Source organism: Alosa alosa, chromosome 7 (assembly GCF_017589495.1).
Source record: "Alosa alosa isolate M-15738 ecotype Scorff River chromosome 7, AALO_Geno_1.1, whole genome shotgun sequence".
In the NCBI taxonomy this organism is placed as follows: Eukaryota; Metazoa; Chordata; class Actinopteri; order Clupeiformes; family Clupeidae; genus Alosa; species Alosa alosa.
Genome location: NC_063195.1, coordinates 8,324,069 through 8,339,934, shown reverse-complemented (window position 1 = coordinate 8,339,934; position 15,866 = coordinate 8,324,069). Strand labels below are relative to the sequence as shown.

The 15,866-nt window shown below is 39.8% G+C and overlaps 1 protein-coding gene and 1 long non-coding RNA gene across 2 annotated transcripts; one reads left to right on the top strand and one right to left on the bottom strand.

Moving 5' to 3' along the window:
• Positions 1-12,260, bottom strand: LOC125297841 (4-galactosyl-N-acetylglucosaminide 3-alpha-L-fucosyltransferase 9-like). Its single transcript, XM_048248350.1, has 2 exons — positions 12,190-12,260; positions 1-1,184 (listed from the first exon to the last, which is right to left on the bottom strand). Exon 2 carries the CDS (start codon positions 1,166-1,168, stop codon positions 26-28), a length of 1,143 nt encoding a protein of 380 aa, XP_048104307.1. The 5' UTR covers positions 1,169-1,184; positions 12,190-12,260; the 3' UTR covers positions 1-25.
• LOC125297842 lies at positions 9,439-10,580 on the top strand. The gene is made up of 3 exons (XR_007194118.1): positions 9,439-9,451; positions 9,631-9,805; positions 10,189-10,580. It is a non-coding gene; the product is annotated as an uncharacterized LOC125297842 (long non-coding RNA).
• Positions 12,261-15,866: the final 3,606 nt, after the last annotated feature.

The window sequence follows — 15,866 nt, the reverse complement described above, 5'->3', positions numbered from 1 at the left end:
TTAATATAAGATCAATAACACTTGGTTAGAATTCATTTTTTGCAGTGTGATGCCCCTCGACATCACCATTGAACCCCCAGGAGAGGTCATGGACTACATTAAAGGTGTTATCCTTGGCGATGTGGTCACAGGCTGTGCAGATTGGCTGCATGTGGCGCTTGACCAGAAGGTGAGGTGTCGCTTTGAAGTGTCGCCTCCACGCAAAGTAACGCCTGTACTCGGCATCATTACGGTCCAACTCCAGCAGGTGCTCAGCCAGAGCCTTTGGATCTGGGAAGTCGTTGACGTGGATAAAGGAGTCTGCGGGCACATACTGCTCGTAGTTCTCTCGGGAGGTGCCCAAGACCACCGGCACAGTTCCGGCGACCATTGGTCCGTTCAGCTTTTCGGTGATGTAGTCTTCGTGAATGGATTTCTCGAAGGCCAGGTAGAACTTGCAACTGCCTATCGTCGAGTAGTAGTCTTCATCCCTCAGAGGAATTGCCCCAGCGGCGGCTTTTCCGTAGAGGGTCACCCTGATGTGTTTCCTGAGTTCGTGGTAGTACTTCAGTCTTGTGGAGGTACCAGTGCCAGTCATGCTGTTGCTCAAGATCCAGCAAACCAACTTGTCCTTCCGGGGTAGCGTGAACTGCTCCGACTGACCCCTCACGATGCTCAGCTCGTAGCGGGAGGTGATGTCCGAATCTCGCCTGTACGTCAGCGTGAGGTTGAACAGGCTGTCCAGCCCCGCCTTCTTGGCCGTGTTGGTGGGGGACTCCACGTTGTACCAGATCCACTTCTGGAAAGGCGGCCGCGGAAGCGCCGTGGGGAGATTGCTGAGGTCCCGTGCGATGCTCTTGTGGAAGAACAGGATTGCATCGGCCGCGCCGAACCGGGAGCGGTCGTCGGTGATGACGCAGCCGTCTATGCCGAAGTGGGTCAGGCAGTCAGCGGAGTCGAAGCGAATCCCCATGGGCCACCACCAGACCAGCAGGATGGGCTTCTCCGACGAAGCCGTCCGCCCCGACACAACGTCGCCCTCCGCAGCTGCAGGCGGATCTTGGCCGTCTGCTGGACAGAACCAAGGCGACCGAGAGGCTGTGAGGTTCAGAAGCCACGTCAGAAGTCCACAAGTAAGGAAAAGCACTAACAGGAGCACTGTCATGCGTTTTGGGGTTTCAGGACCCATTGTGTCCTGAAAATAACTGCAAAGAAATGTAGAGCGATGTATTAATACAGGATTTACATGTGTTCATTAAGCTGACACCTCTATCCAACACGACTCACATACAGAATGTCAATGATATTACAAGGGCCATTGTCCCCAGAGCAACTTGGGAGCAACAAGTGCCTTGCTCAAGGACTCAAGAACGATGGAAGCCAAAAATTGAACGCACAACTTTTCAGGCTAATACATGCTTGCCAAGGTTCTTAATCGCTACGCTACCACCGTCCAGGATGCTGAAGTAAAGATCAATTGAAGACAAATACAATTTTGATTTTTAATATGACTGATATATAAAGAAACCATGAAAGTTATATGAGATATAGATACTGTACAACCCCAAATCAGAAAAAGTTGAGACGTTGTGTTATATCCAAATAAAAACAAAATGTAAAAATCTGCAAATCTCAAAATCCCATATTTAGCTGCAAAAAGGACATGGACAATAGCCTGGCGGGCCATCCTATATCATTGAAATGTATAGTCTGGAATCGAACCATTCACCTCGCTTAATCCAAGGGGCGGGCAGAGAATTGTCTTTCAAACTGCCTAGGCATGCAATAGGCCAGCGCTACAACCATATCCGTATCCTGTCGGCAAAACGGCAAATACATCCTTCTTCAAAAGTAATGACTTAAGTGCATTGTGTTGCTCAACTTTCAAAGAAAAGCACAAGTCCAACTCCTCCAAAGTTGGCCAACGCCGATTCAAACAACCTCTTCGATTAAAGCCATAGCCACCTTTCTTGTTGTTCACAGTCGCAGGACTGTCGTTATCCTGTTAAGCCCGCCTTAAGACTCTCTAACAAAATAGAGCGCTGTGATTGGATGAAGTCCACGGCGTCAGCCAATAGAAATCCCTATGGTTTGATACTAGACGTACAGGCTGAGCAAATTAATTTGCCGCCGCTAGGGTGTGTCTAGATTTCTAGGCTACATGGACAACATATAAAAAGTTGAACATTTCATTTTCATTATTTCATATTAATATATATTATATATATATTCATATTCATTTTGAATTTAATGCTAGCAACATTTTTCAAAAAAATTTGGGACAGGGGGTATATTTACCACTGTGCGGTTTAACCTGTTCATTTGACAAAATTCTGTAAATGTTTAGGAACTAAGATGACCAGTTGCTAGAGTTTTGAGAATTAAATATTGTCCCATTGCCCGATATAAGATTTCAGGTGTTCAATAGTATGGGGTATTCTTAATCATGTTTGTCATCCCGTAATGCACTAATTTGACAGGTTTGGACTGCAGACAGGCCATTTTAGCACCTGGACTCTTCCTCTATTATGGAGAAATACTATTTAAATATGTGTGCAATTCATTTTGTCATTTTTTGCCTGAAATCTGCAATGAGACCATGGCCATCCAATATTGTTATTGTAATATTGTCAGCTCTATCCTTGTTTGCAAATATTTCTCTGGATTCTCTGAATATCTCAATGACATTATGGATAGTGCTATCAAACGATTAAAAATTTGAATCACGATTAATCGCTGAATTCCTATAGTTAATCACGATTAATCACATATTTTATCACATGATTAAAATTCTATTGTTTTGCATTTCTGAACTTTCCAGGAGTCCATGTTAACAATATAAAGCAATTATTATTGTGTGTATCTTGATTAGGATTCAAATGAAAGCAAAGCAAGTTACTTCATTAACTTAACTTTAAGACGTAGGTCTATTTGATTATTTCAAATCAAATTTCAAAAGATGTGCAGCAGACCTGAGGCAACACAATATTTTCTTCAGAAATATAGCTAATAAAGGGCATAACAAACATAAAATACTATATTCATTATCTTTGAGTTCCGTTGAAAATAAGGAACTTTTCGACATTTTATAGGCCTACAGTCTATGGTGCACTGTCACTTGCCACACACATCAGCGCCGAAGTTTTTAACACGCAAACACTGGATGAACAATGGATTTTATGGAGCGGCGTCGACCAAATATAACTGAATCGTGATTTACACGGCGGCAAAGTGCGATGCTGGTGTGCAGAGTTGTATTGAAAAGAATGGAATCTAATGTACAGTAAATGAATGTCGAAAGCAGAGTGCATCGTGCAGAGTGCACTCATGTCGGCATCGGTGTCCACAGCCATTTAAAACACCATTCAGCTGACTGGGAGTTCAGAACTGCGTTGGTGTTTATTGTACGAATCTACTCTTTGGCCGGCTCGTAAGCCCAAACAAGTGTGGGCAGCATGCCTTTACTTTACGTAGCCTACTAAAGGCGCATCATCATAAGGCTACATTTAATCTGCATCACGCCCCATTTTAGCGGAAAACAAGTTAACATACATATCATTGATTCTAATGGGAAAGACAGATAGCCTAATCACACCTTGACGTTACATCTAGTCAGGGTTGGGTAGTAACGGATTACATGTAATCTGGATTACGTAATCAGATTACAAAAATCAAGTAACTATAATCAGCCCAGATTACAATAAAAAAATTGTGTAATCAGATTACAGTTACATTGTTGGGGATTACCTGATTACATTTTATCATGCAAGCAATGCAAATTTTTAACGATAGCCTAGTTATCTTTTAATTCGACAAGCTTCGGGCTTGCCGGTTCGATCCCCGACCAGTAGAAAAAATGTGGGCGGGAGAAGTGGTTGAGCACTGCTCTCCCATGCCCACATCCACGACTGAAGTGCCCTTGAGTAAGGCACCTAAACCCTCATTGATCCCCGAGCGCCATTGTAGCAGACAGCTCACTTCTCCGGGTTGGTGTGTGCTTCACCTCACTGTGTGCTCATTGTGTGCTTCACCTCACTGTGTGTTCACTGTGCTTCACTAATTTGCGGATTGGGAGACCAAATTTCCCTCACAGGATCAAAAGAGTATCTATACTTACTTACTAACTTATTTACTATTGGGGCAGGTCTCTCGGCACACTGCCTGATCTTTTCCTCCTAATCTTAATGTAGCCTCTTGTTTTAGTGTTACCATTTACTTTGAGAAAGTCACCAGGTCCCCCTGGTTGAAAAACATCCCAAAGGAATAATTTTCTCACCCCCACAATTGAAATGGACATGGTGTCATTCAATCTCAGGCCATGTCCCTGGGTCAAAAAAATCCAGCGAAAGCTAAATTCATTGTCCAGGTGTGCCCTTACAAAGGTTAAGCTGAGTTGTGCATGTTTGAAGAATAGTAATCCATGATCACATCCATGATGACTAAGTGATCAATTTTGGGGAAAATTTCTACCACCAAAATACCACCCCCAAAGTGGAGAATAGCTATAGAAATGTGTTTTTCAGACAATGGGACCTGGTGACCTCAAAGTAAATGGTAACACTAAAACAAGGGGCTACATTAAGATTTTTGGAGGAAAAGATCAGTTAATTCACACAGGAATGCTTTAATCAGAGCAAAGAGATTTCTTAGATGTAATGAAATAATAAACAGAAAAATAGAATGAGAATTCTTACATCAATTCAGTGGTGGTGTCTTTTACTTAAGGGACATATTTATTGAAGTAATCTAAAAGTAATCCTAAAGTAATCAGATTACGTTACATGTTTTTGGTAATCCTGATTACGTTACTGATTACAAAAATTGCCATGTAATTTGTAGTCAGTAATGGATTATATTTCAAAGTAATCTGACCCAACCCTGCATCTAGTTGTTCATTTACAGGCCATTCAATAATTTTACTAACACGGCAGTTATAAAGAATTATGCGTATGTAACTTACTCATGTCGAAACGATGTAGGCTACATTACAACCAGGGCTTGAAAACGAAATATTTTTTCAAACGTTCCGTTCCGAACGGTTCAGGTAGGCCTATGTTTAACGTTTTCGTTCTTGCATGCGTTCCGCCACCAACATATCGGTCCTGAACCGGTTCGGAACGCAAAATATTGTTCGTTCTTAAAGTTCCGGCAGTGTTTGGCGGGCCTATCAAGTCTATTTTTGTGGACTTTACCTTAGAATAAGCGTACTCATTATTTCCCCTTGATTTAGCCTATACCGTAGCTATGCCCAAAAATAATAAATCACAGGCGGCATCCAAAAACATTCAGATGGGCTATCCATCCCATAGCCTACATACTTACTGTAGGCCTAACCTATGCCTATAAATAATTTCTTATCAAAAATATTTCTGGATCGTGCTAAACTCCTTACCTGGTTGTAGCCTAAGTTTTATCCATATGGAGATCTTCAAAGGCTTGCGCTTATAATTCCAACCCTGTTTATAAACAAACCTGTCTGTTGCTGACAAGGCCTATCTCAAATTTCCGTTTAACTCTTCTACATAGAATAGGCTATAATTAGCAAACATTTCAAATGAAATGACTTTAAAGCGACAAGGCGTGGACAGGCAAAATAGGCTATTGCATAGGCTACAAACAATTTCCAAATCAGTTTCAGTAGCCTATGCTACGAGCTGGCCTAAGATCCGAAGTGGCAGACGGATAGGTTACATTACAACAGCAAGACAAAATATACACATTTGGACCAAAGGTCCATTTATTTTATTATTTTTAGTGTAGATGCGGGCTTGTTTTTCGCACAACCGGAAATAGTCTCCCTGACATAGGATATGCTTTTGTGAAATTTTATAAAATATATAGAGAACTTAAAAAAAAACGTTATTAACGGTTTTGTGGATTTCAGAATAACGTTTCTGTTCCGGAACAGTTGAAGACCATTTTGTTTTCGTTTCCGTTTCCGCTCCTCGTAAAATTCTGTAAAATTCCGTTCGTTTTCGGTTTTCATTTTCGTTCCTTAAACCGGTTCGGAGCTCTGATTACAACCCATTCAGCACGTACTAGCTACACTTACCATATCCCATGTAAAATGGTTAGCTTGCTAGCTAGCTAACTGTGGAACTTCAGTATACAGGCATATAACCAATTATCTCACCTAGTTGTAGGAAAAAGGCTACGTTCATATTACAAGTGATAGAATGAATGTGTGACTTATGTTTAGTTGATGTTATGACATGTAAAGTTAAGCTTCCCGAACTTAGTTATAGTCAGCCACGGGCAGATTGACTGTACTTTCGTGACACTCCTGTTAGGCTAAACTGGAAAGAGCAAAAAATAGGAACATAATGGTCACATCAATCCCATAAACACACAGATAACTCTTACACCAACCTTATTTTGTGCCTTTTATTCACGTTTGTTTCAAGATCTAGTAAGTATAACTCCTTTTCGCTGCCCACTTCTATGCAGCATAGGTTTCCATTATCCAAACAGCTCCCTTTCCCCTAAAAGGGGGCGTGTACATGCAGCACAGTCTAGCTAGATCCAGTGTGGTGTTGTAGTTGTTCTAACGTTACTAGTTGTTGCAACAGCTTGTGAAAAAACTACAAAGTTTGTTACACCAAAAAGAACGTTAATCTCGCGATAAAAAAAATTGACGCGGTTAAAATAGGTTTACGTTAACGCCGTTAATAACGCGTTTAACTGACAGCACTAATTATGGACTTTAGGTGATGAACTCCCCAAATACTTCATAATCTTCATTTCCCATCATTTGTCCACACAGGTACAAAAAAAGACTCTTTTCACCAAATCATATTCCCAGTTTTCCTTATTAGTTGTGAAATATTCCTCCTTTCATTTTCTTTATAATTACACAACTTTTCCAGCATTTTGTTGCCCCCGTCCCAGCATTTTTGGAAACGTGTTGATAGCATCAAATTCAAAATGAACATATGTTTTCCATGAAATAGTCAAATTTGTCATTTTCAACATGATATGTTGTCTGTTGTCTTTTTGCAGCTAAATATGAGTTTACAAGATTTGCAGATTATTACATTTTGTTTTCATTCGCATTTTACAAGACATCCCAACTTTTTCTGATTTGGGCTTGTATTGTGCTTCTTTCTTTCTCTCTCACTCTCTCTGTACACGTGTGCCCGTTTGTGTGGCAAACGACAAGAAAGTTAAAGCTTTACTGACAGTGGAGGACACCTTCAATAATACATGGTAAACACAAGTCTCGCTCACACACAAGGACACACATTTGACATTTTAACTCATTCCAGTGTCACAGTGTTGCTCGGAGTGTTGACGGGCTCAGAGTTCAGTGAATGGTTGTGTTGGTATAAAGCAGTGTTTCTCAAACTTTTTTTCTGGGGACCCACTTTTTAAAAATGACAGACTATCGCGACCCAACTCGTGACTGTGGTAGTTAACAAACTAGATCAGTGGTTCTCAAACTTTTTCTTTCATTCCCCACTTTGATTAAGGGGGCATTCTCGAGCCCCATCTGTCCCTCATCGCTCTAAGAAAGTGGGAGGTCAAGCTTAAAATTGTCAAATTTATTGAAATAATGACAAGTTCTAAATATATCCTTTTCAACAGAGTTAAAATCAGCTGGTGCTGCAGATATAATAATAAATAAATACATAACACACATATTTCTGTTTTCCAGCAACATATTAGGAAGCATAGGCCATTTTACAGCATTGTACAATATATTCAATGAAATACCAACATGCTGCATTAAATGGATCCATAATCCAGTCATACTGAGCACTGCTGGTTGGGAAATATTTTTGAAATAAACTTTGCAGGGATGTGATGTAGGCCTACTGTTTAATACATGGGATCACGAGTGGCTCCCAATCAGACGTTTCAGCGATTTCGCTCAGAAATCTCAAAGGCATAATACTGTCGCGATCGAGGCGCCTGTCCCATAGCCTACTCAAGTTTTTTTGGTGAATGCAGTAGCCTAATCTTATTTGCTAGGTGCTTGTCTTTGCCTTGTAACTGGACATTTAACTCAAATGTATCGCTAAGATATATCAAATATATCGCTAAGATAGGCCAGCTTCGTCAAGAAATGTTCATTAGTGAACGTGCTTGCAGATTCAAACATGCACTGTAAAAAGTTTCTGTAAATTTACACCCAGATTTCAACATTATTCACCTGTTTCCTTCAATAAACAGGACTTTCCAGTCATTAGTAAGACAAATGTGTAAAATCAGGCTCCAACACTGTTATTTACCACGCCCGTAATGTTTATTCTGGAACACACGTACTTCCTGTTATCTATTAACGTTACCTTCGAGCTGGTGATGGGAAGCTGTCTGCTGAGAGAAGACGATACGTTGGAATCATACCCAAACCCATCAACACAATAAGGTGAGTTTATCTGTCATCTTTGACCAGAGCACACTGGTCATGTTTATACAAGTTGTATAATACAACATCTCTGAATGTTACCCTGCTGAAACGAAGTTAGTAGCAGTGCTATTCAGCTAGCCAAAACCACGCTTTCGCCCTTAAGCCATGCGTTATCGTTATCACTTGTTGATCAAATTTTAAGTTTAACTCTCGTGATTTACCTGCTATAACACTGTTTGCTAGCTAAGTCTGCTTAGCATCATCAGTTTAATAAATCAGTGGCCAAATAAACAATATGGCACAAAGCGGATCAGTGTAGTGTGACTACTGCTTTCAGTGTTTACTTGTATGCATGGATTTCGCCCGTGCTGGTAATTACTTAAAGTTGTGTTAAGTCCTTCAGTTGACAGTTCAGAAAGCTAATGCTAGTTAGTAGCCTAGCTAGCTTTCCATAGCAGAGGTGGTTTGCATGACGTGTATGGTATTCCTCCTGAGTTCATTTGAGCTAGCGGCATGCAACAGGAAGATGTTTACATGTCATATATGTGGGCATCAGTCCACTCGTCTATTTATGTGAGCCATACCTAAATTCATGACAATATACCCAATATAGACCTTCCATGCTGTGTTCCAGATTGCCAAATTAAAGAGACATGCAGGTCTTGAATTTCCCCTGGGGATCAATAAAGTATCTATCTATCTATCTATCTAGGTCTTTAGACACACATATATAGAAACCATAAACAATGTGGTTTTGATAAGACAGACAATTTCAAAAGCAAAGCACCCTCACTTTGCACACACATACACACATTCCTCACACAAACATCTTATCACACCCGCCTCATCACTTTTAATCATTCAACGGCAGACACACACACACACACACACACACACACCTTTCATACTCACCTTGCAGACAACTCACATTCACTCACTCCTTACACACATACACACACACAACACACTCACAGAGATTACATTCACTTTCTCACACACACACACACACACATCATGAAGAGTTGTTCAGTGCCTTTCTTTTCTTTTTTGCTAAGGGATGTGCGACTGTAGCTGATGCTGAGTCTTCCAAGCCCACCTGTGGCCTCATACTGATATTACTAGGTATGTTTGTTTTCATTCACTAGAGTAATAATGATCATCATATACATATTTAAATCAACTTTTGAACACTAAATGTTTTTTTTTTTTCTGTATTGAATTTTGTTTGGACAAAATCCTAAAAGGAATCTAATCATAGTTGACATGTGGATCTATATCTTAAATTGAATATGATTTTTCAGGTGAACGACAAGGTAATCATCAAAAGTGGATGGTCAGCATTGAATCCTTAATCGTTTGTGAAGGGTCCAACCTCGCCACATTTCTAACAGGGATTGCGACATGTTTCTCCACCTTCTATATTCTGAATCTGCAATATCAGGAGGAGGCAGCGTGCACCCTTGAATTCTTCCAGAGGTAAGTTCATGTCACACTTTCGAACCAGAGTTTGTTTTATGTGTGGTATGTATTGGGGGTTGTGTAGTAGTCTACTATGTAGTTATAAGCACTACTATGCAGGATTACACCCTCTGAAGAGAGCAATCATGCATAGTACTGCTGTAATAACCACATAACACTATACTTCTACTTTATACAACTGATTAAATCAAATATAAATGCAGTTACAGTAAGTAATAAATGTCAGTTAATTTCATTGTGAGAAAGTGTGTTAACGTTACAAATTCGCATCCGATTCATTCACTTTGGCACAATTTTCCTCTACATGAATCCTAGTGTACCCTATCAGTTTTTGTAACTCTCTCTCTCTCTCTCTCTCTCTCTCTTTCTCTCTCTCACAGAAAAAGGCCCAGAAGAAGCCTAAGAACAATCACTAATAAGTAAAGTGAATGTTACTTGATTTCTCATGAATGTTACTTGATTCCCTCCCTGATTATCATTTATACTCATCTCTTACTTTAAATTCTTCTGGACATAATCTGTCAGTTTATTCATTCTCACATGTACACAAGGCCAATGCGATGCAATGATATTGATAATTGATAAATATCTGTGATGATTATTCTGTATCTTATTTGATTTTGAAATAGTACTACTTTAGATAACATGTCTACATTTTACATACATATGTGATACACAAGCCTAATGCAATGTTTTTATTTTCCATGATAATTCTTTTGTACCTTATTTCCGATTTTTGAAATACAACTAGATCACGTGTCTACATTTTACATTCATAATTGATACCACGAGCCTAATGCGATGTTTTTGTTTTTCATGATAATTCTTCTGTACCTTATTCCTTGTTTTTTGAAATACGATTTTCAAAATACTACTAGATAGCGTGTCTACATTTTAAACGGGCCTAATGCAATGTATTTGTTTTCCATTGTAATTCCTCTGTATCCTATTACCTGTTCTTTGAAATCCGATTTTCAAAATACTACTATGTATCTACATTTTACATTCATACATGATACACGAGCCTAATGCGATGTTTTTATTTTCCATGATAATTCTTCTGTGTCTTATTCCCTGATCCTGAAATACGATTATAGTCAGTCTACATGTTCCTGAATTACTATTTACTATTATCTTGCTTCATGTCCCTTCATCTTTCAAAGATTACAAAGATTACTTTACTGTTAGACTGTCAAGTAAGTGCTGTGAAATAAAATATCTGTTAAACTACAAATAAGTAACTGATGTGAAAAAATGGATTTTTATCTTTAAAATGTTGATTTGAGAGTGGATGAACTCAATATATGGCACTTGTTTCCTGTAATTGTAAAAAATTAAAGACCTGTTGTGTAACTAACGTGAAGATCACATTTTTTTCTTGTTACCCAACATGAAAATGATGTTATATACTTAACAGGAATTTAATGTTATGGTAGTCTGCCGTTAAACAACGGGAAGCTCCTGGAAGTCCTGCCAGTTGTTTTCTGTTAATTTACAGGAAATTAATGTTGTTATTTTACATTAACTTAATGTTAAACCAGGGCACCGTTAAATAACAGGAACTTCCTGGAAACTCTGCTGCCAGTTGATTCCTGTTTTTTACGGGAAAATTTCTTACAGTGTGCGCTCTTCCTCCAAGAAGAGGCGACTCGGAGCTCAAACACGCGCGACAGCACTTTACCTCGGGAAAGCCACCTTGCCTCGCTGTGAAACAGTACAGCCTTTTGGTCAGATACCATCGCAAAGTGCGGAGAATAGACGCGCTTTTAAGGGCCGGGTTTTGATGAAATTCACCACTCTCACAACAACGTTCTCATGTAGGCTAGGTCGGGACTAACTAAGCTGCCTTGACACGAGCGCTTCCCTGTGAATAACACAGTGTGTCGGCATCGGGTGCTACCTGGGCCCAGGCTACAGATAAAAAAATAAAAATAACGTCATTTCGCGCCCCACCTGGCATGTCTCCGCGACTCAGTAGTGGGTAGCGACCCACAGTTTGAGAAACGCTGGAATAAAGGCTTATCGCCCATTGTCAAGTGTTGTTCAGACTAACAGGCGTACCATGGACTGCTTGCATGTTGAAATAACCTACCTAAAAATGTGCATGACTTAAAGTGTAATTTTGGAGTAAAAACAACCTAGGGTCTATTTACGGTAGTTAACAACTTCAAACTTTTGGCTGAGAGCAAACGTATGTTAATTGGTGGCATTTTGAGCAAATCAGCACTGCACAGATCTGGCTAAGCATAAGGCATATTTGTATTCAAGGATTCAGCCAGATCTGCGCAGCGCTGCAACATCAAAGACTAAAATCATCTTAGATAAATTTTGATGCAATCTAAAAGAACAGTATAAGTGCATATGAGGAAAGTTTGACTCACGAGCGAGCGAGGGAGCGTGTGCGGTGCCTGTCCCAGCGTGTTCAACACATCGGGTGATAAGACAACGCCACACCCAGTGTTTCTTCCGCACCGTTTGTATGTGGGCGGGACAATATAAACTTAAAGTTTAACAACATGACAGAAAAACAAACTTTTGATTAAAGAACACAGTGTCATCCATTATCACTTATCATGAACATATCAAAAGCGTTCATGGTAGAACTGTTAATACTTCATGGTTGAACTGTAAAAGATCCATAAGTTGACAGTGTTATGACTATCATAGTGAATTTTACAGTAAAACCATCAAATTACCACAAATAAATTAATGAGAATAGCAGCACTCTTTTTATGGAAGCCTTAGCTGTAGCTATGACACCATGTGTGCAGGAAGACCATCTTACTCAATTTAGCTCTAATATTCTCAGGGTCCTTGACTCTATATAGTATAATAGCACCTGCCAAGGTTAGAAAGACTTCAGTAAACCTAAAACACCATGGAGGAATATCACAACAGTAGCAAATCAGAAGAGAGAATGTAGGATAGCTGAACGTAAATGGAGAAACACTAAGCTTCAGATTAACCAGGGGCGTAGCAAGCGTGGGGGATGTGGGTGCTGGTTCAACGTGATCACAAAGCTAAGGTAGTAAACCCATGTACGAAAAGTCGTGTCACGATAGATAGTACCAGAGCCCGTCTACGGAGAGCCTTACCACTCCGTATCAAGTCCCATTGTACCGAATTTTGGATGCAGTTCCACCAGAGTTCCACTGGGGGCGATCGCCATGAGTGCAGAATGAATGGGAGTCAATGGAGCTAGACGGCTAAACTTGTCTCTTTCACCTGATTGTCGTTGACAAATCTCAGATTTGATTGTAGTTTGTATAACTTCAATATGGGTTATAGGTCAAAAGTTGAATGAACGAGTACTTATGTCCTTTTGATTTCTTACAGGTTGGGTCGTTGTTGCACATAACACGCTAGCATTGTGCTAAAGAATGACATCACTGACACATTTGAAAGGCTTTTTAGAACAATTAAGTGACTTTAAAATATATAATACTCAACCAAGTGTATTTTCTTTGCCTCCCCTTTCGAATGCAATACTCAAATTACTTGAAAAGTGGATTTTGAGGGGTACAGCTCCATAGACCTCCATGCATTCTGCACTCGTGGACGAGCGCCCTCATGTGGAACCACAGAAGGAACTGCAACCAGTTCAGAAACCGGAAGTTTTCCGAGAGTGGCAGTTCTCCCCTTATTAGACATTATCTGATAGTACACAGCTGTACGATTTAACGCGTTGTTAACCACACCCCCATTGTCCACGGTCTTTCCGCCATATTGGATCTTTTCTAAATGAGATTTACTATTGATTTAATTGTACTGATTGTTGATTATTTACTGTGTTTTATGTTATGAATGACTACAATTTTGAAACGAAGATCAATTATATCATAGGTTTCTCATGGTGAATGAAATCATGAGTTTTGCGAAGGTGTTTCTCCGGCATATTTATTAGCACTAAAAGCTAGCAACTGGCTATGTACGTCAATGCGTCAGAACCAGTCAGAACGCTTCTGGAACGTGGAATGATGACGAGGTATGTAAACAGGAAACGGTGAAGTGCGTGATGGTTGCTGTCATGTGACACACGCCACCACAAGAAAGCGGAAACGCATCGTAGAGCGAGAGTCATGTGGGGTAAGTTAAACTACGTAAATTTAGTAAATAATAATAATGTTGTTGTTGGTTTTTGTTGTTTCGAATAACATATAGGGATACTTATCCTGACCAAAACTTCTTCATGCTGTAAAACGACTAGAATCACGCAAATTTAGTGCTTTTTTCTTAGTAGGCCTACAATTCAATGTCTTACTGTAAGACGTGGACAAATACGTGATAATTAGCCAAATAAATCATTGTTCACGACACGTTATGGTTAAATTATCGAAATGACTGCGATGATGATACAATCCTGCTTTTCAATTAGTTGACATTGTGTTTGACATGAAATTATAAGCAGGTGAGTTTTACGTAATAAGCAATTTGTTTCTTTGGGTCTGGGTAATTCATGTGACAAATTCTGTTATCGCTACTACCGTTTTTCTGAAAAACAAACCAGTACAACAACGTTTCTATCTCCAAAATAGCGCATTTCTGCAGTGTACTACGTAGTGCAATACAGCTTTGTCCAAAGTAGCCTATACTGTATTTTCCTGCATAAGAACTAATACTCCTCCAAATTTCTACAGTGTTGACACTTGAAGTTGTGGATAGTTTAGTAGCCTATTCCAGTATGAATAAATACCCACACCAGTGTTACACTTGTCTCACCTATATACAATATATGTCTATGAATTGCAGTAGTGATACAATGAGAAAGGAAGGAGAAAGGAAGTGTTGTTTAGCAGTGTTGTGTAGCAGGGAGTAATGCATTAAAAAAGTAATGTAATTACAGTAATGCATTGCTTTTTGCTGTAATGCAGTAACGTAAGACATTACCAATACAATTAAAGTAATATTTTACTCGGTACAATTCTCAGTAACTGAAGTTACTTTGCTTTTTAATCCAAAGTCAAATTTGTCATTTTCAACATGATATGTTGTCTGTTGTCTTTTTGCATCTAAATATGAGTTTACAAGATTTGCAGATTATTACATTTTGTTTTCATTCGCATTTTACTAGACATCTCAACTTTTTCTGATTTGGGCTTGTATTGTGCTTCTTTCTTTCTCTCTCACTCTCTCTGTACACGTGTGCCCGTTTGTGTGGCAAACAACAAGAAAGTTAAAGCTTTATTGACAGTGGAGGACACCTTCAACAATACATGGTAAACACAAGGGTAGTCTCGCTCACACACAAAGGACTCCATTTGACATTTTAACTCATTCCAGTGTTACAGGGCTCGGAGTGTTGACGGGCTCAGAGTTCAGTGAATGGTTGTGTTGGTGTGCCAATAGTGTGCCCATTGTCAAGTACTGTTGTTCAGACTAACAGGCGTACCATGGACTGCTTGTATGTTGAAATAACCTACCTAAAAATGTGCATGACTTAAAGTGTAATTTTGGAGTAAAAACAACCTAGGGTCTATTTACGGTAGTTAACAACTTCAAACTTTTGGTTGAGAGCAAACTTATGTTAATTGGTGGCATTTTGAGCAAGATTAAAATCATCTTAGATAAATTTTGATGCAATCTAAAAGAACAGTATAAGTGCATATGAGGAAAGTTTGACTCACGAGCGAGCGAGGGAGCGTGTGCGGTGCCTGTCCCAGCGTGTTCAACACATCGGGTGATAAGACAACGCCGCACCCAGTGTTTCTTCCGCACCGTTCCACACACACACACACACACACACACTCACTCACACACTCACTCACACACGTATAAAGCATTCACTCATACCTGGCTGCACACACACACACACACACACACACACACACACACCACTCACACACGTATAAAGCATTCACTCACTCACGCCTGCACACACACACACACACACACCCACCAAAATGTCTTACAGAAAGGATTCAAATATTGAATATATCAGGGGGGAAGCTCTGGCTAGTTCTCTGGCTGCAGCTGCAGCATCATCGCTGTTAAGCCTTAAAGGAGTACCGTCACACCGGAAAAATATATCAGTGAAAGTCAAAAGTCAATGTGTTATGGC

Coding starts and splice junctions, on each gene's coding strand:
- LOC125297841 (XM_048248350.1), bottom strand. CDS start 1,168: ATGGGTCCTGAAACCCCAAAACGCATGACAGTGCTCCTGTTAGTGCTT.